Source organism: Amphibalanus amphitrite, unplaced genomic scaffold (assembly GCF_019059575.1).
Source record: "Amphibalanus amphitrite isolate SeventyFive unplaced genomic scaffold, NRLGWU_Aamphi_draft 000858F_arrow, whole genome shotgun sequence".
Classification (NCBI taxonomy): Eukaryota; Metazoa; Arthropoda; class Thecostraca; order Balanomorpha; family Balanidae; genus Amphibalanus; species Amphibalanus amphitrite.
The window spans coordinates 276,390-299,423 of record NW_024882352.1 but is presented as its reverse complement, the minus strand read 5'-3'; the positions used below and the strand labels follow the sequence as shown (position 1 = coordinate 299,423).

The following is a 23,034-nucleotide window of genomic DNA, read 5'->3' as shown; positions in this document are numbered from 1 at the left end:
GTCTTGCCATCATCAGCCACTTACCGCTGCTGCTGCGGCCTGCTGACGGGGCTGATCCATTGAGGCGGGAGAGGAGACGGCCACTCGTCCCCGACCCTGGAAACACAGGGAAGGAAGACCTGCACAGTCGTGACGGTTCCTGTGGGGCAACTGTGGGGCCTGTCGTGCCTGTTGACGAGTGGGATCTGCCTGCCGTGTCGGTGTGGAGTCTCGAGTTTTCACTCCCTGACGGTAGGAGCTCCCACCGCAGACCATCTCTCTGGGACAGCGCATTACCGTGTCCCCTGGGACGCCGTATCGACACCAAAGCTGCGGATTTACCGCCGCCCATCCGTAATGCGGCATTAGCCTGTCCTCGACCCAGACCAGTCTATATATTCACGGCGAGCCCGCTAAATCACCGTCAATAAATGCTGCTGGAAATTTATTCCGGTGTCCCCCAAATGTGGTCCATACATTCGCAGATAAGAACAGACAGCTGCGATGCTATCGGTTGAGAGCCTATGCCTCATTCGAGCCGACACAAATTAGGTTGTTACGAGGAAAATAAACTATTGGTAATGCTGCTGTTTTAACTTAATGCATATGGAGGTTGTTTCACTTTGGTTTCACTGGCGTTCATCAGTCTGCTGCAGTTTGAATCATGAATATATTTGCGTGGGAAAACTGTTAGACTATCATCTCTGTCGTTGCCTTTTCAGGACACACAATTCGAAAAGCTGTATATCACTTGCTCAGCTGTTCTTTGTTGCCATGTCTCGATTCAGCGCGTGGGGCAGCGAGTATTGTAATTCAGCTCTGCTGTGATTACTGATTATGGCACCCCGATGCCAGTCTCGCACGATCCGAGTATTCCGGGTGGATCATCTCGGCCTGTCCCGGCGGCTCGGCAGTGTCTCATGGCGGCCCACCAGCTCTGCACCCGCCCCCTCCCTCTGATTCCGGCGGCCGCCTGCCGCAGCACTAATCCCCCGGACTGCGGGGGCTGACCGCGCCGGTCCGAGTCGGCACAATTAGGCAGCGCCGGGTCTCCCCAGGATACACCGGGATTAGCCGGCGCCGGGTGCTGCCGCCGCAGCTCAGCCGGGTGTGCGGAGAGGACGGCCGGCCCTGGGCACCGGCCGGACGGCTGGTGACCCACGGGAGACGCATGTAAATGGAGCGCAAATATCTGGGACAGTAAGGGAATGGCGGCGGCACACAGGCACCTATTGGTGCTGTAGATGACTGCTGGTTGTCTGGCGTGCTGCATAGGGGCTCTTGCTGAACCGGGGAATGTTACAACAGGTGGTTGACGTTCTTTCAGTCGTAGATGGTGTTGGTGGGGATATACAATGTGGGCTGTTCATATAACTGTATACACACGCTGTATTTGGTTAGCGTACAATGTGCGTAAGTGGCGTACTCTATTCTGGTGTTGCTATGCTAGCGTGTGTCAGTAACCCGATCTGCGTGTGTATTCCAGTCCATGTGTGTTCATGTGACCGTGTGTGTGTGTGTGTGTACCGTGTTAGTGTGAGTGCCTCTGCACCGTTAACCCCACCTCTCCCCCTCCTCTGATGGCCAGGTCGGACGGCGCTGCACGTGGCGGCGGCCGCCGGCCACGTGGGCGTCATGGGCTCGCTGCTGCAGGCGGTGGGACGCGGCAAGGTGGACTCACTGCTCGACCGACAGCACCGCTCGCCGCTCCACTACGCCTGCCACAACAGTACGTAACTAGCTCGTCCCACGCCTGCCACAACAGTACGTAACTACCCCGTCCTACGCCTGCCACAACAGTACGTAACTAGCTCATCCCACGCCTGCCACAACAGTACGTAACGAGCTCGCCCTACGCCTGCCACAACAGTACGTAACTGGCCCGTCCCACGCCTGCCACAACAGTACGTAACTAGCTCGTCCTACGCCTGCCACAACAGTGCGTAAATCCATCACCAGCTTTTGCCCGTCGCTGCCAGGCGTCAGTGAGGGCACCGGCCGTGCGCGGCTATGTGCGCACATTAAACTTTAGACTCTAAATTCTGCCATAGAACCGGGGTCACCGCAACAAGCTTCGCTTAGCGGTGGCTCTGTCCTTGTGAATCCTTCCTATCAAAAGGTTCGGACTAAATTCATAAAAAAGGACGAGGACCGAGAGCAATACATAGCGGTGAGTTGGACAGAGCAGGTCAGACAGAGTCGGTAAAACGGGCAGATGGAGCTGGCTGCTTGGTAAACATAGTTGACCGGTAAACATAGTCGACCGGAGTGCACATCAATGCGGTTAACGTTTTATTCTTATTTTCGCATTGCAGCTCGAAATGTGTCTGACATGTTGATGGATAGTAACTTGTTTCTGCCTTTGTTTTTGCCTTCCTGCGGGCTGCATTTGAGCAGATGTGACATCCTTCGGCTGTATTCGTGTCTCCCGCTGTCAATAAACCTTTTAGCTGACCTGCGTTCGTGTCCCGTCAGGTCACGAGGCGTGTGTCGAGCTGCTGCTCCAGTACACCGACTCCAAGACGCTGGTCGGCGCGCCCTTCTCGCCATTCCACGCCGCCGCGTAAGTACCGCTGATATGATGGGGAACCTATGTGGATAGATAGCTGACGGTGGGAACCTATGGCCACCGCGTCGGATTCAGGGACTGGATACTGTTTGGTACAGGGGCGGGATAATGCTCGGTTCAGCGAATGGATATTATTGGATACAGGTAGGTACTACTGGATATGGGGACCGTACACTGCTTGCTGGATACATCGACTGTACTCGTATACCATGTGGTGCGGAGACGTCACTGCTGGGTGGGTGGTAACAGCGCGATCTCCGTCCGGCCCGCCTGTAGTGGAGAGGGCCGATATTGGCCGCCGGCCCATCGGTCTGAACGGGACACCACTCTCAGTGACGTGATCGCTGCAATCTGGCCACACTCGGAGCTCTCTACCGAACAGGATATCTCGCTGGACGGGCTATTTCGGGGGTCAGTTTCCGCCGCAGATCTTTATGTAACGGAGGTACTATTCTCACATGCGTGCGTCATTTTGAAATGTGGTCGCTGATCGTCCTGCAAATGCCTGTAGCACCTGGAGTGGTGTGGTGGGAGCTAAATCCCGGGCTTTAACTTGGTATTGTTCTATTTATAGGAGTAATTGTGATGTCCACTAGTCCACCCAGTGACAGTGACCACAGTAGACGTGTTGAGCTAGACGGCTATGGGGTGGCAGCGGCTGTCACTTAATTCACGCAGCGTAGGTGCTAGTTATCCCACCACTCTGGTTCTGACGACCCTTCAGCGTTCAATTGGTGATGCGGCAACGTGCCAAAAACAAGAGTTTGCCACAAAGCGGGGCGCCCATTCGGTAGACTGGGTCTGAGAAGCGCCTCTTGAGACCCGAGACTTAGGGATGATTTCGTTTGTACAGAAGTTGAACAACGAGCGTTGGAGTTTGAAGTAAGTTGGAGACTTATCGCGAAAATTTAACTTAAAGTACTGTTACTAGGTATAATGCATGTTTGCCAGAAAACCGTTTTCTGGCGAAGATTTGGTTAGGCTTTACTAGTGCTGAAATTCGTATTCGTTAGGGGTGATGTTCGCGCCTTTTAAAGAGAGCATTTGTTGTGAAGTGTGGACTTATCGTTCGGTATCCATGTCAGGCTGTTGTCGATGATTACGTGTGCTCGATCACGGTTGTAGCGTCAGGCTCGCGTCGTTATCAAGGAGACTTTGCCGCTACCGAATTTCTATCCCAAAATCCGCTCCTGATCCCAGCTAGTTACATGCATACGTCGCTGGGCTAAATTTATTTTCATTTTCTGTGTAACCCTATCCTACAGAGCCCTAATTTACATAGCCATCAAGGTGATGCCCTTTGTTGTCTGGACTTCAAACGTGGCTGCAGTCTAGCCGCACTCATTCAGATGCGACACTTTTCGCTATGCGCTGCGTTTCAGCAAGGCTTCCGCTTTTCTGAAGCGCAAGACTTGGTGGTAAAAATGTGGCTGCCGGCAGCTGTGACAACCTAATTATTTTTACAGGGAGGTAGGTTAGGACATATTTATGTATAAAGTTAAGAAGGGATATTGATGTCCATCAAGGCTTGGTAAGGAAGTTCAACTATGACTCGACCGTTACTATAACTTTGCTGCTGTGACGTAAGTTTTGTGGGGAAGAAGACGTACTTACAAGATGCGTATTGCGTAATGCGGATTGATTCTTTAGGCAGACGGGGTTCTCTAACGACCCACGTCTCCGTTTTACTGGCCTCCTGATTCGATTTTATCTCATCTGGACGAGTTAAGGTGATGGCTTATTTGTTTTCCTTCTACTGTGTGTGCTTTGTGAGGGTTGGTTTCGATTGGTCGAGCAAACCGGTGGCTATTTTTCTTGGTACAATTTTGAGTGAGAAGGAAAAAAACAGAGCTTTATCAGTCAAAGAAAAAAATCGAATGATGCGGTGATAAACCAGTTGGCTTGTTGTATCCATCTATTCGAGCTGTTTGAATAATCAGCTTACATTGCCATTGTTTTCCTCTGGCGGCGCGATGCCACTGGAACACTACAGAGAGTGTTGGATGCTGTTCCGCACAGCAGCGATGCATTGCGGCACAGTATCGCTCCAGACGTCGCGGCCGGACCCCAGCCAGCCGCCCGGCCTGGCGATCCGTGCGGTTCTGGGCAGCGACGACCGTGTCAATACGGGTAATCCCTTCTGCCGATCGGGAGTACTCCCCGGCAGTGACCGCTGTCAGTCCGTGGCCTGGCGGTGACGGTCAGCGGTCGGTCAGCGGTGCCCCGGTGAAGGTCAGCGGTCGGTGGCGCTGATCGCTCCGGCCGTCTCCGGGTGAACTGGCACCGATGGGCCGTCAGCGCCAGTCAGCTGAACCTCACAGTGAGTCCAACTGAGACGGAAACCGGCGGCTACCGGCGGTAACAGGACGGTGGTGGGCCGGGTCACTGCTCGGCACACACGTCACTCACAGTGTCGGCCATCCATGGGGAACGCTGAGAGGTGTGACTGGACGGGCTGAACGGCTGCTGCCATGACTGAGCCTTTAAGTTATGAACTCTTCAAAAAAGGCAGTTCTAATAACCGATCGCTAGCAAACTTTTATCACCTGCTTACTTCCAGCTACTGGAATTTTGTTGCGGTGTGACCTGATGATCTCTCATTTCTAGTCGCCGTTGGTGGGGTTGAACCATTTATTTGTTATGCTGATCGATTGGCTATCATGAAAAATGGCTGAAAACAGATTGAGCTAATCAGTGATTCGATGCTGTCTGGGAGTGTTTTATTAGAAAGCCGTGCCTACCTCATGCCTGGGTGGTTATTTTTATTTCCCCTGGCGTTGCCAGCTCGATTGGTAGCGCCCGCCCTCGCCCTGGGCGGCTCCCGCCGTCCATTCGTCTGTGTCGGCTCGGTCTGCCGACCACCGGCCGCCCTCCAGCAACAGGCTGTTTACTCTATCAGCCCGGTAAACCGATGCAGAACGACGGCGGCAGAGAGAGAGGCCATGATAAATGAATCAAATCAGGCGTCAAATCATGTCGCCAGAGCTCAAAGGCCCAGTCGGATTGCAGTTCATACAACGCCCATTAAAATAGGATTGACACATTTGGTTGATGAGCTGGAAGCTAAGTTTGTCGTGTATCATCGATTTGATTTACAAATGCGATTCGCTTTCAGTTCTCATTGACATCGCTTGTTTTCGACGTACCCGATTGTCTGTGACAGTAACGATGCTGTGTACGAGCATTTACAATATTTTTGTTAGCAATGATTAGCGAGTCAAACGCAATGATCTTTTTTTTAACAGCTTGTTATCTAAAACAAAACTCGACATTTTCCCAACTGTCATATTGTGTGCTCTCGGTCAACTGAAGACCTCGGTATCAATCGCTGCGTCTAAAAAAAAAAAGAAGCCTTCAAATTGAGACGACCCGTGTTCGCAGTTCACACCACGGCTGCCTCTGGGCCGCGGGTCCGTGTGTAGAACTCCGTCCCGGGTGCGCCGCGGGCTAATGAGCTGCGCAGTGCGAGCTCAGTATGTGACGTCACTGTCTGCCGGCGAGCAGACGCTAATTGGACGGCGGTTAATGACGTGCCGATGGACCCCCCCCCCCTCACACCCCACCGCTCGGTGTCATAATTATCTGCCCGCGGGCGGAGGTCGCCCGGACGACTCGCCGGGGTAGTCTCTCTCCTTTCCTGTCTGTGGCTGGTCAGCGGTGCTATTAGCCAGAGCTCCGGTAATTAACCCCCACCTAGCTGTAACTGGGAGTACCGCGATGGTATGAACGTCAGAGCGGTAACAAAAACTCTCAGAGGGTAATGCATTTCTTATAAATGGAACTTTTTCAAATGGCAACATAGTTATCAGCGTGGTTTGGGTCTATAAAACAGCGGAACCTGTCGCTCTGTCTTTCCTGACTTTACGAACTGCGTGTTCAGAGAATGTTTTCAGGGACAAGTTTTACCCACGCACTTCAAACTGAACGGTGCTCAACTTTTTTCCGATTCGAGATGGGAATTGGTCGACTAACGAAGCCTCAGCGCTGAGTGTTTTTAACGACGAAGTCTGCTCGAAATAGCGTGATTACTAGGCGCATTACTAGCGTGAATTCATCGAACACCAATTTACGAACGCACTTATGCGTGACATGCACGCCTCGCCTATACCCGCACCAGTGAGAGTGCCTCCTATAGTGACCTCCTCCTGTCTCTCTCGTCAGGTACCAGGGTAACGAGCACTGTCTGTCCGCGCTGCTCACCCACTTCGGCTCGGCTCCGCTGGCCGGCGCCGACGGCCGCGGCCGGACGCCGCTGCACGTGGCCGCCGAGCGCGGCCGGCGCGACTGTGTGCCGCTGCTGGTGACCTGCCGGGAGCCACTGACCGCCGGCGACCGACAGGGACGGACCCCGCTGCAGACGGCCGCGCGGCACGGACACCTCAGCACCGTCGGTGAGTGGCCGGGGAGACCGGGAAGAGGCGGGAAACTTAGCGCGGAGTTTAGAGTCTGAGGCACGCACAACTTCAGTTGTTGGCCAGTGTCATTCAGGCTACCTTTGCTAGGTGACAAACAAGGGAACTTGTTTGCCCCAACGTTCCCCAATTGTCTGTCCCTCACGTTTGATGTGAATGTTGTCTTGCCGGTCCAAGAGTGTGACGTTTTGTCCCATCTGTTTACAGTGTGATTGTCGCCTTACCTGTGTAGGAGTGTGTTGTTCTGTCCCCACCGTTCCCTGCCTGACTCTCCATACCGCCGCCCCCAGAGTGTTTGCTGGACGCCGGCTCCCCGTTGGCTACCATTCTGACTGCGACTCCCCGCCGCCCCCAGAGTGTCTGCTGGACGCCGGCTCCCCGTAGGCTACCATTCTGACTGCGACTCCCCGCCGCCCCCAGAGTGTCTGCTGGACGCCGGCTCCCCGTGGGCTGCCATTCTGACTGCGACTCCCCGCCATTCTCCAGTGTCTGCTGGACGCCGGCTCCCCGTAGGCTACCATTCTGACTGCGACTCCCCGCCGCCCCCAGAGTGTCTGCTGGACGCCGGCTCCCCGTTGGCTACCATTCTGACTGCGACTCCCCTCCGCCCTCAGAGTGTCTGCTGGACGCCGGCTCCCCGTGGGCTACCATTCTGACTGCGACTCCCCTCCGCCCCCAGAGTGTCTGCTGGACGCCGGCTCCCCGTAGGCTACCATTCTGACTGCGACTCCCCGCCGCCCCCAGAGTGTCTGCTGGACGCCGGCTCCCCGTAGGCTACCATTCTGACTGCGACTCCCCTCCGCCCCCAGAGTGTCTGCTGGACGCCGGTTCCCCGTGGGCTACCATTCTGACTGCGACTCCCCGCCGCCCCCAGAGTGTCTGCTGGACGCCGGCTCCCCGTAGGCTACCATTCTGACTGCGACTCCCCGCCGCCCCCAGAGTGTCTGCTGGACGCCGGCTCCCCGTTGGCTACCATTCTGACTGTCCGTCCCCGCCGCCCCCAGAGTGTCTGCTGGACGCCGGCTCCCCGTTGGCTACCATTCTGACTGCGACTCCCCGCCGCCCTCAGAGTGTCTGCTGGACGCCGGCTCCCCGTAGGCTACCATTCTGACTGCGACTCCCCGCCGTTCCCAGAGTGTCTGCTGGACGCCGGCTCCCCGTGGGCTACCATTCTGACTGCGACTCCCCGCCGTTCCTAGTGTCTGCTGGACGCCGGCTCCCCGTGGGCTACCATTCTGACTGCGACTCTCCGCCGCCCTCAGAGTGTCTGCTGGACGCCGGCTCCCCGTAGGCTACCATTCTGACTGCGACTCCCCGCCGTTCCCAGAGTGTCTGCTGGACGCCGGCTCCCCGGCTGGTCACCGGGACCGCGGCGGCCGAACGGCCCTCCACCTGGCCTGTGAGGCCGAGCACAGCCGCGTGGCCGTGCGACTGGTGGAGCGGGTCGGTAGGCCGGCACTGCTCAACATCACGGACAAGGCCGGGCAGACGTGAGTACAGCGTAACACAGACATGACATGGCAGATGTGAGCAAGTACAGTGCAATCATAGATAAGATCGTAAAGACGTGAGTATTTGAAAGTAACACAGATAGGCCGAGCATGCGTGAGTACGAGACAATTTCACAGACACTTTACGATGAGTGCGGGGATGTGTAGTATCGGTAGTCAGTTTGTGGTCGGGAGTCAGACTAGGCGGACCGAAGTTTGTGTGTTGTCTGACACCCCAGTCCCCCCCCCCCCCCCCCGAGAGGTCTCTCAGCATTGTAAACCGACGGTGTGTTTTCCGCAGTGCTATACCACAAGGGAAATATCCGGTCAACTTTCCGTCATGCTGATCCCCGTCCCAAAGAGAAATGGTGTTTTGCTGTTCGAAGCATAGTGTACTCGTAATGTATGTAAAGTAAGCACCAATTACTGTTAAACATTGCGAGCTGTTTCGGTAACCGCTCGTAACCATAAACATTCAAGTGAAAGCATTTTGTGTCGGAGAGTATGTTTTGGCAGCCAAGGCGTCTCTTTCCGCGGCGGTGAGTTATTCTAAGCCCCAGCGCGAGGCGCAGTTAACGCTGCAACGCCATAGTACGTGGCTACATCGTCTCGACATCGTGAATCTATCAATTGGACGTGCGCCGTCGAACTGCAATTTGATAGATTGGCGGCCAAAAGAACGGCGGAGCTTCACGAGTGCTACCGGCGTAATTCCCGACCAAATTGACTCTGGTTAGTCTAAAACGCTGCACAATAAATTTTGTGATTACAGGGAGCATCATTGGCACTGTTGGAAAATAAGAGTGGAACTCGTACAGTGGAACCAAGTTTTCATGTAACTGGGTAAGCTCGTAGACTGTTGCTCAGACTTGGTATTAATCGAATTGCTTTTAGGTTCCATATTACGCAATCTTGCCAACTATGTATGAAGCGTTTGCATATGTATTTATGTAACTTGCCTGGACGGTCTTCCATAGTGAAAGGGGGGATATCCCATCGGTTCATTCAGTTCAATATTTCAGCTGTGGTCAGGAGCGTGACCGAACTACTTCGCTAGCCTCCCTCTCGTCTATCGGAGTGTATCGCGACAGTGTGAATCGACGGCGCCGTCCACCGCGTGACACACAGACAGACATACGCCGCCGTCGGCCCCGGCGCTGAATATCAGTCCGGCCGGTGAACGGGACACGCTCTGCCCGCTCCCGGGGGATGCTCGTGATTGGACTGCTCTGTGGTCGGCAGTAGTTCGGTCACGCCACAGCGGCAGACGGGGGAGCGACCACTCTGAACGGACGGGGCGGCCCCGACGGCGGTTAGCTGAATGGCGCGCAGATGTTTGAAGGCACGTCTTTATTCAGAGAACACGGCAGCGAGATGTAGCAGAGATAAAACGAACAAATTAAGTAGGTATATGCAGCATACAGAGTATGGCTCACAAGACTATGGAGGCTGCTTGCCAGAGGAAATTACGAAGTACATTATGAACACAGCTTTATTCGCAGCTCATGTATAACAGAAGCAGTGATGCCCCACCCATCTTCAGCTCGGTGCTCTATTCCGGCTCCCCTGCCGTCCCTGTCCGTCCGTCCGTCCGTCCGGTACTGTAATGTCTGTAGACAGGCCGTCCCCGTCCGTCCGGTACTGTAATGTCTGTGGACAGACCGTCCGTCCGTCCGGTACTGTAATGTCTGTAGACAGGCCGTCCCCGTCCGTCCGTCCGTCCGTCTGTCCGTCCGGTACTGTAATGTCTGTGGACAGGCCGTCCACCGTCCGACGGTCGCCCGTCGGCGCCGCGCCTCCACTTTATCAACCCGGACGGATTGGGTTAGGTCGGCCGGCGGCGTCTGTCGACGGGAGGACGGTCCCCGTGTGACCGGCGGTGGTGAACGCTGGGAGAGACGGGAACACGCAGAGGTGTTGTGTCCCCGGCGTGAGATACAGCCAACGCTTTATAGTGAGCACTGGGAATGACGAAGTCTTTCCTTGGCAGTTGAGTTTTTTCTCGAATGAGTTGTATGCCAACCATGCATGCCATGTTATCTATTATTCATCAATTTGTTTTAGTCGAGCAGAACCATGTGTATGCTCCCTAAATATGCGTTGCGGTGAAAAATCACCTGTCACCGACCGCCCTCCCGACCCTGTCCTGTCAGCAGGAGCTGGGCCGAAACCAATTTCCAGCCGCTCACGACGTTTAATCCCTCAACGGGCCCCACCGGTGAATTCCTGTTGCCCTATTTCGAGTGTCCAATCTCGCGCCGTTGACCGTGATGTATGACCACTTATCCTGAAACTCTGAGAAAAATGTGGTTATTTACATTACAAGATATCCACGCGGACTACGTCAACAAGCAAACAAAGCGCGGGGATTCGCTACCTTTGTGGTCCGGCTCGTGGCTGGCCGGACGGCCGTTTCATCTTGGTGCCCCGGTTACGGGGGCTGGCTGTGACGACGGGGAGTAGGGAGAACTGACCGCCGCTCGTGCCAGCCAGCGGTGGGCTGTCTGCGGCGTACTGGTGTAATGGGGAGGGCGGGATCACCTGTTGAGGCCGTAAAAGAAGGGAGGGACGGCGGAAGGCGCTTGTTGATTTGGAGAGAGGGTTTTATCACTTTACCTGTTGGTTTGGGTGGGACGTGGACCAGTCACCTGTTTTTTTTTTCTGTCTGTGCTTCAGTCACGTGTTGGTTTCGGCCGCTGAGCAGTCACCTGTTGTTTTTGGTTTTGCCGCGGACCTTAGTAATTGGTTTTGGTTTAGCTGCGGACCTGTCACATGTTGGTTTGGTTTATTTTGGTTTTCCTGTGGTCCGGTACCGTGCTGCGGTGGCCGACATACCCCGCCGCCGGCCCGCTGCCAGTCACCATCCGCCGGCCGCTAATCGCGTTACTGCCCGGCGCTACGCCTGCCACCGTCTGAAAGGGGCGGCCTGGCGGCCAACAGACCGCGCTTCCTATAGCCGTCCGCGGGCCATCGCACGGCGGACCGGTCACAGACGAGCCAGCCGGGTCGCAGACAGAACTGACCCGCCACAGGCGGATCTACTCACACTCGGCTGGACACAACGACTCCGTATCGCGCGTTCCCGTGAACCCTAATTAACTAACAACCAACTCACACCGAGCTTTGAAGCACACCAGTCCTAAACCTAGTGCAGTTACCGCATCCGGCATGCTCATAATCCAGCAACTTGGAGCGATTTTAGCACTGAAATAGCCGGTTCGTTTCCACTAATGCACCAACTGGGATCCTTTGTGACCTGACAGCGGCAGTGCTGGCTGTGGCCCGCCGCGTCACGTTACATCAGCGTGTGATATCATCCCGTGACATCCCGCCCGGGATGTCACGGGACCAGTGAGCGGCGGGATGTCCGTGACATCCCGATATCATCCCGCCGCCTCCTGGTGACGGTAACTGGTGTGTTTTGCGCTGCCGCAGATGAGCAGGCGCCCCAGCAATCCGCTATCGGGCCGCACCGAGCCGGCGCCCTTCCTCAGCATTTTAGCCGCGGGGGGGGGGGGGGCGCCCCAGAGTCGGTCTGGTAACCTTGGGGAGGGGGGGGGCGTCGTCAATTTATTTCAGTGATGCATGTTAGGGAAACACGTGGCTAACCTTACTGCAGCCGTTCTATCATTTGTGGGCAGTGTTATTTGCCACTAGACGTTTCACGAGCTGTTTTGTGGTATGATTGATGCAGAGTACACCAGTTAGTTTGTTCAAATATTCGCGTTGGCACACTCATCCTGCCCGAGATTTCCCCCGGTAAAACTGAGTTTCCACTTCTCATAAAAGAATCCACGTTCACATAAATCGTGTGGACGCGCAATAGCTCACCGGGAAACATTTGCAGCTCCGGACCGTCCACATTACCGTGGCAGGGAGACAGAGCTGGAAGACTGATATCCTCTGTTCTCAGTCCGTTGAGCATTCCTCCCCGAGACTTATCATGGTTTGGGTGACGGCAAAATATGTGCACCACTCGGCTGTTACGGATGTTACGCTACAGCAGTGAGTGGTGGCTGCCGTTACGTGACTCCTCTGTGTGTCGGTGTGATTAGACGGAAAGCATTGAGTGATGCTTGTCCTTACGTGACTTCTAGATCTGTATCAGATGCATCTGTGGCTGTATACGATAAAACGTAGGAAGCTGTATCCATCGGCGCGTCTCCAGTAGTGCGATTCCACTGTCGTAATCACTCCAGCTAGGTCCCAGGAGATTCGGCGAAAATGGCTCGGATCGGCCACAGGCGAGATGGGACCAACGAGGCGGGACGGGACCAGAGGAGAGACGAGGCGAGATTGGATGAGGCTGGACGAAACCGGCACAGACGGGACGAGACTAGAAGGAGAGACCAGACGAGGCTGGAGGAGACGGGAACGGAGAAGGGACCAAAGGAGACCGGTCGAACTGAGAACCGAGGAGAGACCATACAAGATCGGAGGAGAGACTATGCTCGAACTGAGAACCGAGGAGAGACCATACAAGATCGGAGGAGAGACTATGCGAGACCGGATGAGAACCGATGGAGACTGGTCGAAATGCAGAGACATTAGAAACGAGACCGATCAAGACGGAACCGACCGGGACCAGGTGGCATAGGCTGGATATTGGATAAGACTGGACAGGTAGTATCGGCCGAGGTAAAACAGGTGTGACAAGATTGGACCGGGACTTGAACGGTCGGTACGAATGTGAGAGAACAGGATGCGGGAGACTGAAACGAAACTAAAGGACGGTGCCGAGACTAGAGAGACCGAGACCAACCCCGACAGAGACAATCTATGGCCGCAGCTCTATTTAGACGACACAATCCCGGTCACCGGCCAGCCTAACTGGCAGCGCCCTGTCACTGATACAGGATTGATGTCGTGATTATTGTCTGGGCCTGTCGTGCGGATTTATTCCCCGATATTTCTGTATTCTGTATCTGGTCGGGCGGTAGGTTGGTATAGCACAGCCTAGTTTAACTAAGCCCGCGCTGGCAGCTGGTGAAGTGAGGTGGGGTTCGCGGCCGCTCCCGCAGGTGGGATGCGCTCGCCGCCGGTCTCCCTGTCCACTGATAACCTCTGGGCGGCGGGCGGCGGGCGGGCAGCGGTGTGCCGGTGGCTGTGTATAGCCGATCGGCCCGAATCGCTCCCTCGGGGCCGGGACCAGTTCGGTAGTGTGGTGGGAGTGTGCGAAGGGTGATTGCTCGCAGGCGAGAGATGACACAGCCCGCTTACGGGACTGGTTTATGGGCCGCGTATGCGACAGTTGGTCTGCAGTGTTAGTAATTGTGTTCCCTGGGCCACGCAGTTTCCTTTGTGACAGTTATTCCGTTTCATTTTTCACTGTTATACATTTTGTCAGATGAACGATGACTAGGCCCGTTAGTTCAGCTCGTCTTCAGTATGACTGCGCGGGCATTGCATCCCCAATCAAGAATTCTCAAATACGCGGCTAAAAGCGGAAATTACAGCGTTCTTCATTCCGGTCACGGATTGGGCATGGAAAGCATTACAATTCACTAAATTTTATTTTAGAATATTCGGCACTGTCTTCAGTCGTAGTTGTCGATATTCAGGGCGACTCTTTCAGCGTTACCGTTGCTTCCAGCTAAGCTCCATTGGGCGAAGGGGTGCTCTTTCGGATGGATGGTTCGGAGCGCTGCTTCAGCTCGATAAATGTTAAGGGCATTGGAGAAATTTGTCGATTGTCTCGTTTTTATATTGGAGGAGAGGCTGGCATTATTTGGGTTAAGTTTAGATGTTCAATATGTCAGAATTTTTCCACGGACCTACGATCAACAGATATGAGAACTGAGAACCAAGCTGCTTTTTATGTAAATAATCTTTTGGTATGTGTGGAATCCGCGAGCTTGTAGGTGGAAACGCATGCTTGGAATGCGTCCACAGCTTTACCTCGAAAACGTTTAGCGTAAAGCTGTTTTAGTTTCTGCAGTGAACAGTTTTGTATGCCGAGCCTGGGCACTCAGGCGCCGTCCGCCGCTATCCATTGGTGTGAAGTGGTTGCCAGTGCCGGTCCCAGAGGCGGTCCCTGCTCCGGTCCTGGTGGTCCCGGTTCTGGTCCGCGGTGAAGTGATCGCCTATATCGCTCCCAGTGGCCTGACCGCCGGTCCCTGGCTCTCGTCACTGTCGATCAGCCGCCGCGGCCGGCCCGCGACTCTGGCTCCGACCCAAAGCAGACGGCCCCTCCGGGGACCAGCGCAGACATTAATAATTGAATCGGATCAATTTATCAGCTAGTGATATTGACCTGTGGACGTTGGGCTGCTGCGCTACTGACTGGTCCCGTGAGGCTGACCGGGCTGTCCTGGCGTGTGACCAACTGCTCAGCTGTATCCGGGTCAGGTGGGGTGACTGGTGACCTGACCTGTCCCGACCTTCAGGTGGCTGATGACCCGGACAGGTCTTACTTCGCCCCAGGGCGCAACACCTAACCTGCGGCACTCCCTGTCCCGCCATGTCCCCCTTTCAACAGGACGCTGCACACGACTGGTGACCTGCTCTGTCCTTTACCCTATTGTGCTGCGTACGGCTGCTGACCCTGTCTGACCTGGCCCGCTCTCCTCCGGCAGGGCGCTGCACGTGGCGGCCCGGCGCGGTCTGGTGGACGTCACGGACGCGCTGGTCAGCCACGGCGCCTCTGTGAGCTGTGTGGACGCGCGCGGCTACACGCCGGCGCTGGCCACCACTGTGTCGGACGCGCACGCCGACTGTCTGTCACTGATCCTGGCCGGAGACAGGGCCGACCGGATGGCGACGTCCGTCCGGCTCTCCAGCGGCTCCAGCCAGCGGCTCAGCGAGACGGGTTAGTGGGGAGGGAGGGAGGGAGGGAAGGTCCTCCAGCGGCTCCAGCCAGCGGCTCAGCGAGACGGGTTAGTGGGGAGGAATGAGGGAGGGAGAGAGAGAGAGGGGGGGGATTGATCGAGAGTGGTAGAGAGGGATTGGGAGGAGGGAGGGACGCCTCCTCAGTGCTTCCAGTCAGTGGCTCAGCGGTGAATGTAGATTTTTTGGGTGATCCTAACTAGGTTCCGAAACCCGAACTCGTCATCGCTCATCACCATGATATAATTGTAACCCTCGCTGTCCATTACCACATCAACCACACACCACCCGAGGCGTTCCCACCCTGTCTGTGTGGCACGCTCTCCGTGTCCACTCCCTCCGGGTGGACGCTGTCGGTTGGTGTGACTGGACCGGCCGCGACGGACCCCCTCCCCCCCCCCTCCCCCGGGCGGTCAGCCGACGGCGCGTGCCGGCCAGCCGGGAAATCTGACCCGACGGCCGCGACCTCACGGTGGTTTATTGCCGCCGAACCGGGCCCAAACGCGACGCGCGACCGACGGGACGCCCGAAATGCCGGGGAGGGGGAGGGTTACGTGGTACGATGGCTGAATGTATGTGATCTTGGATTGGCTACCTACTGTACCTACAGTGTGGCTGTGGTATGTGACACTTTCGGTGACAGACGTTAACAGGTGTGCCCTCTACTGCTGTATGTGACAGGTTTGGTGAAAGACGTGTCCAATGTTGACAGTTTTCGTGACAGTTGTGTCAGTTGTTGACAGTTTAGGCGACAGCTGTGTCAAATGGGGACAGCTGGGATGACAGCGGTGACAGACGTGTTGACGGTGGTGGGATTTGTCAACTGACGCGATGTTTTGTACCCCCAGGCTCCGCCATGAAGAGACTCTCTTTGGCGGCGCACCTGGAGTCCAGTCTGGAGGAACAGACTTACCAGAGCTCAGACTCCGAGTTCTACTGATAAACTCCAGTCTGGAGCCCTGGAGTCCAGTCTGGAGGAACAGACTTACCAGAGCTCAGACTCCGAGTTCTACTGAGTTCTAGAGTCCTGGAGCCCAGCCTGGAAGAAGGGACCTACCAGAGCTTCGACTCTGAGTTCTACTGACCGACTAGACTCCAGTCTGGAGTCCAGCAGGCACATCTGGAGGATCAGACGCATCGTAGCCCCGACTTTCAAGTTCAAGTAACAGACTGACGACGTTCTCCAGTGCCCCGAGAAGTGCCTGCCCGCGGCGGCCGGCCGGCCGACTGGAGGCTGTGTCTGCGGCCGGCGGAGGGGGAGGGACTGAGGCGGCCGGCCGCCCCTCGCTGCTGATTACGCGCTGTCCGGCCGCCGCTGACGCGATTAGCGGCCGTGCGCCGTATGTAGCGCGGGGCTCAGAGTCGTCCGTGCGTGTGACGGGATCTCATTGTACTGGGACGCCGCGGCCGTACCTGATGGGACCACCGGCTGGGGTCTGTGGGACCGAGGTGTCCGGCCCAGCCGCCGGGGAGGGCCGCACAGCAGCTGAGGACAGCGCTCCGTCCGCCCGCGCGGTCCGGGACCAAGTCTCGCAGGAGGTGCGATATTAGTCTTCACAGACCATAACCGTATATACAGCTAGTGGGCCGACAATAATCCACGGGGAAGGTTTTGGTGGGAGTGGCGGGGTCGCTGCGGCCCTTGCAGAGCTGTTGTATGGTGTTTGGGAGGGAGAAAGGATAGAGTGGCGGAGGGAGAGCGGAGAGAGTGGCGGAGGGAGAGCGGAGAGAGTGACGGAGGGAGAGGCGGAGAGAGTGGCGGAGGAAGACCGCCATTTAACAATGCCGACGTTGGTACCTGTTGACTGAGCCCGTGTGCTCTGATATGATCTGCGCTTCCATTCCGTGCCAACTGGGCCTTGGCTGAAGGCCGGTCGTCCATAAGAGGCAGTGTTATTCGCTTAACTCCGTTTATTCCGGTCGGGTCGCGCCGTGCCTTGGTGTGCGTACTAAATGGTGCCTTACACAATACACACCCACACATACCATGTACTGTGATAGGTGCCGGGGTAGTGCGGGCAGGCGTGGCTCTCCGCACGGACCAGACTGTTAGTAGGTATGTTGACTGGCCACCGGGACCGTGTCACAAGTTACAGCTCTGGGCGTCTGTGGCCTGTGCGCCTGTTGAACCCACTGCGGAGACGAATGGTGCAGCAATATACAGCCGGTCCCGCTTAATTTTGTGTCCGACAGACGGGGGAGCGAAGACAAAGGCCAAGCAAAGGCAGGAGGAGACAAAGGTTTCTGTGCTTAAGTTCTTGAGTTTCAAGTAGTTCAGAACGAGACCAGTTTTGGGTAGAAGCCTAGCAATTTCGGTGACCAATTCACGCAACGCAATATTTACGTTGCTAACAGCTTATTACAAAGAGATCATGCCCTTTTTGCCAGTTTTTCGAAAACTGAGGCAATGTAATATCAATTGAGTGGGTCATCAGCACGTTCCGTATCGGTGCAAAGGCAAAGAAGGTGTATCAAAGGTGTTTTGTACCGATACTAAAGGCACCCACCCATTTATAGACCGGTCTGTTTCGGTACTGGAGTGGGTGTCTGTCCGTATCGAGCCCTGCCAGCCTACCCAGAATTTCACTAACGGCGTCTGTCGGCTGGCTTTTAGCCGGCGGTCGCTCCTCTTCAATCGCGGCTGACGGGCGGCTGCGATCTGCTCCTGATCACGGCTGGACGGTCTGACCGAGCCGCCGTGGGCCGTTCAGACAGACACGTGGGGGGGGGGGGTCAGGTCCCGATCTGCTCCTGGTCACGGCTGGACGGTCTGACCGAGCCGCCGTGGGTCGTTCAGACAGACACGTGGAGGGGGGAGGGGTCAGGTCCCGATCTGCTCGTGATCACGGCTGGACGGTCTGACCGAGCCGCCGTGGGCCGTTCAGACAGACACGTGGGGGGGGGGGTCAGGTCCCGATCTGCTCCTGGTCACGGCTGGACGGTCTGACCGAGCCGCCGTGGGTCGTTCAGACAGACACGTGGAGGGGGGAGGGGTCAGGTCCCGATCTGCTCGTGATCACGGCTGGACGGTCTGACCGAGCCGCCGTGGGTCGTTCAGACAGACACGTGGAGGGGGGAGGGGTCAGGTCCCGATCTGCTCGTGATCACGGCTGGACGGTCTGACCGAGCCGCCGTGGGTCGTTCAGACAGACACGTGGAGGGGGGAGGGGTCAGGTCCCGATCTGCTCGTGATCACGGCTGGACGGTCTGACCGAGCCGCCGTGGGTCGTTCAGACAGACACGTGGAGGGGGGAGGGGTCAGGTCCCGATCTGCTCCTGATCACGGCTGGACGGTCTGACCGAGCCGCCGTGGGTCGTTCAGACAGACACGTGGAGGGGGGAGGGGTCAGGTCCCGATCTGCTCGTGATCACGGCTGGACAGTCTGACCGAGCCGCCGTGGGTAGACGGACAGACACGTGGGGTGGGGGGTCAGGTCCCGATCTGCTGATCACGGCGGGACGCTCTCTGACCAGGCCGCCGTGGGCAGTTGGGGCAGACCGACACGTGGGGTGGGGGAGGGGGGTCAGGTCCCGATCTGCTCCTGATCACGGCGGGACGGTCTGACCGAGCCGCCGTGGGTAGACAGACCGACACGTGGGGTGGGGGCAGCTCCCGATCCAATATTGGTGACCGTTCGGTCAGAGGAAGCCGACACGTGGGGTACAGCCCTGCCGTAACGGGACACACCAGTCTCAGTGACCTGTCAGGTGCCAGGAAAGATGAAAACACTTAGGGCCCGCGAACTGCTTCAGGACGCCTCTATACTACAGGGTTACTATGTTAGAATTTAGGGCGAAGTCGTGGACGGTGTACCTTTAGGTGGTTGAAGTTTCAGCGTACCAAAGACGAAGACGGAGAGGTTAGTTTTGGGAAACAGCAGTCGTCAAAAAGGTTGAAACCAAAAACGGACATCGTGTAACCAGATATAGAATGTATATGTATGCCTCGCCTTTCGAGGCTGGCTCCTGCGCTGTCCCCTCCCTGCTGTCTGCTGCCGTGTGTCATCCCCAGTGACCCGGGACCGGATGCTGGGTCACATTACCGGACCACATCCAATATCCGCCCCCGCCCCTGCCCGCCAACGGTCTGCCCAGTTTGACCGGTCACAGTAGCGTGCCAGTCCGGTGAGCGCGGGGTGAGTGCCCGGCAGAGTGGCAGATGTCGCATGAACTGTGCCTGCACACGGGACGGGACGGGACGCAATCCTGTCCTGTGCATGCCATAACTAGCACGGGACGGGACGCAGCCCTGTCCTTTGCCAGAACTATTACCTGACGGGACGCAGCCCTGTCCTATGCCGGAACTATTACCTGACGGGACGCAGCTGTGTCTGTGCTGTAACCGGGACGGGACATGGGATGCCCATTCTGTTTGCACTGGAATCCGTCTTGCCGAGTGGTGTCGTCTCTCTTCCTATGGTTCAAACCGTATAAAATAAAGTGTCGGTCATTTACAACGCTACAGGGAAAATATCAAGTGGTCTCCCTTTTCCATATCCAGTCTTGCCGCTTCCCAGCCTAGCTGCTTATCGCCGAAAGCCTGCTTTCCGCCCGGCGTTCCACTTCCCTGCGATGTAGACTGCGCCGCATGACCTGCGTGTATCACGGGTTGCCTATCTAGTGCGGACGGCCGGTGTAGGAGCAGATGGCAGCGATGCCACGCTACGCCGGTAAGTTATTGTTTGCTGTGATCAAGCCGTGAAGTGGGAAGTCAGCTGCTTAGATTTCAGGCCGGTTGTTAGGGGAAGGAGGGTGAATTGCGCCACCTTAAGGAAAAACGCTAATTGTAAGAAAACCGCTGGAGATATGAACATGCACTGGTAACCATTTCAAAGAGGATCTCATTGGCTACGATTTAAGAGCCTCCCGATCAATTAAGAATATTTCGTTTGCTTCTGACAGCTGCTTTTTCAGAAACATGCAAAAGGGCGCATTTGCCAACAACTGCTGTAAATTGCGCCATGGGGATGGCGCAATTAAAGCCCAATTGCGCTCTATACTTTAACCCGCGCCGTGCTGGGGGGGGCGTTTTTACGCCCCCCTCCCTCAGGTTTTTCGCGAATATCTCAAAAACGGCGGCGCGCAGCGCCGCCGTTTTTGGTACACGTGTTCCTACATCATTTCCGCACATGTTGTGAAAATTTCAGACCTAGGCCGTTCAAGGTCAGGTCACCAGGTCACGTCAAGTGACCTTACCTCAGAAAAAGTTCAAAGGCTCGCTATAGCTACACCGACTGAACGATCACTTTGAAACTTTCAGCGATTGATATGAGTAACAGTATGTATAAAATGTATATCTCGGATTTTTGATATCTGTGACCTAAGGTCAGGTCAATTTTGCGACCTCTCCATTATAAGTCAATGGGAGAAAATTGAAATGCGCCTCTTTTGGACGAATATCGTTCAAAACGCTCTCAAACATCGGTTCATAGGTAAACATGACACACTGAATAGGAAAAATGCACCAGTGACCCCTCTGTGTGCCCCTGAGGTCATCTCAGGTCATGATTGGTCGCCAGCAGTTTTTTGGCTATAACTTTTGATAGAGACGTGCTAGAGCGGTGAAAACACGTCAGATGTGTTCAGCTCGACGATACGGATCGATTGATATGCAACATGACCCTTTTCGGTCAGGTCATGACCTTGACCTGAGGTCAAATTTTCAAAATGACCTTTCAAGGTCAAGGAATAGTTCATTCGACGCGACTCGACGAGAGGAACACGATGCTGGCAAAAGTAATGTCATGGCGCTTATGAGTCAAAAGTTATTGACGAAAAAACGTTTTTCGTAAAAACGGCTATTTTTGGAGTTTTTGCCCTCTGGAGGCTAAACCGTTGACCTGAGGTCAAATCTGAGAACATTACTCAGAAAGGTCTGTAAAAGGGCTATCGAATGCGCTTTTCCGCGGCGCTGTAGCTCTATCGGTTCCCGAGATAGCCGTTGGCAGTTTCCAAAATGTTGAAATAGTCAACATTTTACCTTTGGTGACCTCTGGTGACCTGACCTTTGACCTGACCCAAAAAATGACCGAAGTGTTTTCGTCCTTATTTTTGACGCTCTTTCGATTGCCGCTTACCGCGTGTCGCTACGTGGCCCAGGAGCCGAGTTAGACGGGGGGGGCGTGAAAACGCCCCCCCAGCACTCGGCGGAAAGTTCAGGCCACCAGCACGGCGCGGGTTAACATGGCTAAGCGAATGAGACGGAATGCATATGTTACGGGCCAAGTGCGAAGGCTAGTCCGTTTGCGAACGGACTAGTCCATTCGCGAATGGACTAGGCCGTTTGCGAATGGCGGTCCGTTCGCAAACGGACTAGCCCGTTTGCGAATGGCCGGCCATTCGCGAATGGCCTAGGCCGTTTGCGAACGGACGGGTTTGTGGCGTTGCACTTAGCCGCCGGAAGCATGGATCCTCGGATTGGGGTACGATTCCGAGTGAATGGGGGACCGCTGGTCGATGCAGGGGCGTCGCCGACGGGGGGGGGGTCGGAGGGGTCCGGACCCCCCCCCACACACACACACATTCTTGAAAATATGCCGGTCCGACGCCCCCCCCCCCTCCCCCCCCCCCCCACACACACTTTTGGCCACGAAAATCGATCAAGAATAAAATAAAATATTTTAAAAACGATTTTGGTATTTTCAAAATAAAATTGTCTAAATCCGAGGAGTTTTCAGTATTTGGTGGGGATTACTTTGACTGACCGTCCGACCAGATCCCCTAGTCGAAAATCCGTGGCGACGCCACTTCGTCGATATGTTTAGTTTGTTCTCCGGAGCAGATCTGCGAGCTGGCGCAACTCTGGGTTAAGGTCTCCACGCACCTGGTCCATTCGGGATGCGACTTTCCGCTGAACCCTGCACAACGCGGAAATTATAGCAACGTGTGGCCGCTGGCCAGGCTTCGGCCACCGATCTGGATCTGGGGAGGTCAAATATCCTCGTGACCTTCCAACAGCGGAGAGTCGCGTGGTGTGCGGAGACCATTAGTACCGTGCTCCGGGCTCCCCGCTGATGACCCGACCTGACCTTGGTCGAGTTCGTGGCGCTCGATTCATTCTGCTCTGGTGTGGTGTACCGGGACGGTGCGGCTTGTGTGTGCAGTGAGTGCGGTGCGGTGAGTGTTCGAAAAACTGTTGTGTTGCATTGCATTTAACCCGCGCCCCGTTGGGCTCTGCCGAGCAACGCGCCCGGTTGGGGGGGGGGCATTTTGGCCCCCCTAAGATCTCGAGAACCACGCAACATAGCGACAAGCGGTAAACGGCGTTGGATAGCCCCAACGGGGAACTACGTTGTGACCCAATTTTATTGACCTAGGTCAAACCGATGACGTCACAGGTCAGGTCAAAGGTCCAATTTTCACCGTTTACAGGCACTTCAAGAAATGCGTTGTAAAATCGAGTAAAATGCATTTCATTGAAAATCATCGATGGGGAAATGTTCTTCAAACACATATTTTGCTATCTGAGGTCACTGATAGCAGGTCAGGTCACAGAGGTCAGGTCACGGGGGCGTCAAAATATGAACGTGTCGTGTGATACATGTTTTATGGTCCATTTTACATGACAAATGCGATTATATGGGTCAGGCAGCCTTTGGGGCCAGCTTAGATCACGTTTTGGTCAAGGTCAGGTCAAGGTCAGGTCAAGGTCAGGTCAAATTAGGTCAAATTTCAAAGTTAATATTTTTGCATAAAATGGGTATCGAATCGATGCAGCTCGTCACGGGGAGTTCAATGGTGGTCTTTGTTTTGCCGTACG

General features: G+C 55.6%; 1 protein-coding gene across 1 annotated transcript in view; it reads left to right on the top strand.

Annotated features, from left to right (window-relative positions):
• Positions 1-17,448, top strand: part of LOC122367219 (serine/threonine-protein phosphatase 6 regulatory ankyrin repeat subunit A-like) — a gene marked incomplete at its 5' end in the record, with an annotated part of 28,022 nt that extends 10,574 nt beyond the window's left edge. The window contains 6 exons of the mRNA XM_043340132.1: positions 1,568-1,708; positions 2,455-2,542; positions 6,710-6,939; positions 8,288-8,450; positions 15,026-15,258; positions 16,124-17,448. Coding sequence (XP_043196067.1) covers positions 1,568-1,708; positions 2,455-2,542; positions 6,710-6,939; positions 8,288-8,450; positions 15,026-15,258; positions 16,124-16,215 — 947 coding nt within the window. The remainder of the gene's footprint in view (positions 1-1,567; positions 1,709-2,454; positions 2,543-6,709; positions 6,940-8,287; positions 8,451-15,025; positions 15,259-16,123) is intronic.
• Positions 17,449-23,034: the final 5,586 nt, after the last annotated feature.